At 30.4% G+C, this 3594-nt stretch overlaps 1 protein-coding gene across 1 annotated transcript; it reads right to left on the bottom strand.

The window, feature by feature from the left end:
• Positions 1–2017: 2017 nt before the first annotated feature.
• Positions 2018–2734, bottom strand: LOC11408293 (LOB domain-containing protein 28). The gene has a single exon (XM_003629525.1). The coding sequence runs from the start codon at positions 2732–2734 to the stop codon at positions 2018–2020; it is 717 nt and encodes a 238-aa protein (XP_003629573.1).
• Positions 2735–3594: the final 860 nt, after the last annotated feature.

Consider the following 3594-nt stretch of genomic DNA (forward strand, 5'->3'; position numbering starts at 1 on the left):
TTTTTAATTTATGTGGCAATTTAGAATGTTTTGATTGGTCGTGTGTGCCAAGTTGTTTTAGACTGTCAACCCACCACCATTTAACTTTAAAAATAATTTTATTCGATTAAAATTATATGTATAAATAATAGATATTTTACACTTTCATATTGTAACAAACTATACTTATCTTTTTAAATGATACCAACAATATAACAAATATAATTACTTTAAAATATATATATATAATAAATTTTTATCTTTTTTAATGATACCAACAAAATAATATTTTATAGTCAAATTTATTTAAAGGTATAATTGAAAGAAAAAAAAGGACAAACCGAAACTACCTATTTTCTTTATATCTAGTATTGATATAGATAAAAGGAACAGGGTTATCTAGAAGGAAGCAATGTGGTAAATAACAACAATCATTTCATAATTTAAAGTCAAATGTAAATATAAAATACGTATGGTAGTTTTGTTTTGTTTTTCCCAAACCATTATTATATTCACTCATAATATAATAAAAGTTTAATTAATATAATATTTACGTATAACATAAAATATGAAGAACTTAAATAATACACGTTAATTTTTTAATATAAAAATATTAATTTTTTACTTTCTTTTTTTTGGATAGATAGACGAAATGGCAAAGCTATTATAAACTCACACACATAAGTGGAGGTACCGAGGTCCGAACCCCGGTCATGGCATCCGGCCTAACAATTTCGGCATTTTGCTAATTGAGTTAGGACTTCTGGATAATTTTTTACTTTTCTAACAACGATGGATAATAGTTTATCTCATGGATAAGACCCTAGTGTTGTAACCTCGAGGTACTGAGTTTGAATATCCTTGAAAAAGGTTGTAAAATGACCACTAATATTGCTTGAACTGATAAAATCCACCCTTTACAATGTAAAAATTATTATTTTTTAAAATAATTTTTTGTTTGAGATAATTACTTTTCAAAATAATTAATACTCATTATAAATTATGCATTTAAAGGATATGGATAATTAATCATTCAATGATTTAGAGGAATAATTAAATTAAGACTAGTAATTAAAAAAGGAATAGAATATATATATATAGAAGGAAACAATAAGGTAATTATTTCAAGGGTCAAATTTTGCAAATACTTTCATATTTTTAAAAATAATATTTTGATTAGTTTAATATTTTAATATTTTGTTAAATGTCAAAGGTATATGGACGTCCACAATGTTTCGTCCTCGAAACTCAGCACGCTTACCACGCCGCGACCTTTTTCAAGGTGGGGGATGAACATCATCCGTTCCATAAAGTTGTCGGCCATATCAAGTTTTTTCTTATCGTTGTATGTTATTTTACAAAGTGGATCGAAGTTGAACCATTGGCTCAAATCATATAGCGAACAACATCGTCAAATTTTTCAAGAAAATATCTTGTCATTAGCAAACAACATCATCAAAATTGTAAAAAAATCTCTTCTAATATAAGTTTATTCTCGTGTGACAATTAAAAACTTTGATATCTTGTACCAAAAAAAAAAAAAAAAAAACTTTGATATCTCACCCGTTCTATTCACATCAGAACTTCAAAATGCTTTTAACCTACTCGAATTAAGGTTAGTTTAAGGTTCAAATAACCACACTATGTTAGTTTAAGGTTCAAGCAAATGAATTGTCCAATTCAAATCGTTTGTATAACTTAACTTAGTCACAAGTAAAGACTTAAAAATTACAGTCACATGAAGAAAATCAATAGAGACTCCACATGCCTTCATAATTATCTTATGTAAACATAATATTGTTAATGAAAACTCATAAGTATTATCATCATTGGTTAAGGTAAAGATAATAAGCTTAGAGCACTTTTATTATGAGATAAAAGAAAACAATATAAAAATCAAAACTGCATCAAATTATGGTATTTGATGCCTGTTTTAGATGTCCAAATATTTTATCTCATCAGCTTCTAAACAACTACAACACTAATATGTCTTATTATTCTTGCTGATGTTGGGGATACTCCAATCGCCGACGCAGGCTCAAACGTTGCGGCTACCCGGCAATCGAACCTGGTTGCTTGTGCTAGTGCTACCATTGTCAAAAGTATCAGCCCTAGAAGGAGCATCAACAGGAGGAACATGAGGAAGCATCTGGGATCCTGCCAACCCAGAATCACGAACAGGAACATCAACATCAGCACCCATCTGGAATCCTGCCAACCCATCATCACCATCGGGGCCACTAAGAAGCTTTTGTTTTAGAACTTCTAGGTTGTGAAGCTGCTGAGCCGTTAACTCAGCAGCTGGCAGCTGATTAAAACCCAATTGTCCTCCACCAACTGTCATAGTCAATGGAGAAGCATTTGGCTTAAAGCCGAAACAATCAGGAAAGGCGAGAACAGATTCAACGACCTGAGGACCGAGGTATTTGGCCAGTTCGTTCTTCACACTCTTGAGCTCCGTTTGAGCTTCATTCAACCTACCTTGAAGGTCATTTGCTGGACCCGCACAGCCATGGATAGGGTCCCTCAACCAGGCATCAGCTTCATACACCAAGGATTCAACAGCTTGTTCATGATGTGAAACATCCAATTTTTTCAACAGATTAGTCACATTTCTCATTCCAAACACCGAGTGTACCTTGATGAAACGCTCCGGGTTGTCCTTTGGAAAGTAAGGAGCTAAGACACAGGTAAGGTGGCACTTCCTATGGAGATGCTTGCAAGCTGCACATGGGCGAATAATCTCTCTATCCATTGCTGCACATTAAATTAGCAAATTCAATTATTCATTTCATTCAAGAACAACGATTTAAAACACACACCAAAAGCGAAAACGAAATCTAACTCTAATCTTTTTTTTTTCTTGACCTAACTGTGCCATGCAATATAAAGAATTTTGAGGTGTAAAATATTGCATCAAAACCATGTATATATAACAACGATGGAATCTGTGAGGTAAATTGTGGTAGCTACTGATTCCTGAAGATCTCAATTTTCAACGATCAAAATTTTAAAAAAAATTAAGAAATAAGAGAGAAAATATTGAAATGAAAAGAAAAAGATTAATTGAAATGAGAATTTCTATGAAGATAAAGCTGCGAAGGAAAACTTACTTTGGAGAAGAAAAGGTGCAATGAAAGATGAGATGTTACAAGCAAAGCCTTCTTACCCTATTTATATGAAATGATATCATTTTTTTAATATTATTTTTTGGTCAAAATATTTTAACATTTCTTTATATTAAAATCCTTTTTTACTAAAACAAATAAAATAATTAAATAAAAATTAATAATAATCAAAGGAATAGAGTTATCTAGAAGGAATCAATGATAAATTTAAATATAAAATATGTACGGTATCTTATTTTGTGTTTTGTTTAATACTTCCTTCGTTCATTTTTAAGTGTTTTTTTATGGTGAATTTTTCGTTCTTATTTGACTGTCTTTTTGGTATTTTAAGGGTACGATTTGTCAATTATACTCTTTGTCAATTACTCTTATCTTTTTCAATAAAACTAATTAATGATGTCTATTTGGAAAACTAAAGTTTGTTTTTTTAAAACAAAGTTTTTTTTTTTTTTAAAACAAAGTCTGTTTCTTGTTATCTTCAAATTTA

Source organism: Medicago truncatula, chromosome 8, assembly GCF_003473485.1.
Source record: "Medicago truncatula cultivar Jemalong A17 chromosome 8, MtrunA17r5.0-ANR, whole genome shotgun sequence".
NCBI lineage: Eukaryota > Viridiplantae > Streptophyta > Magnoliopsida > Fabales > Fabaceae > Medicago > Medicago truncatula.

What these genes read in the sequence shown, in the direction of transcription:
- LOC11408293 (XM_003629525.1), bottom strand. Translation starts at nt 2,734, where the DNA reads ATGGATAGAGAGATTATTCGCCCATGTGCAGCTTGCAAGCATCTCCAT.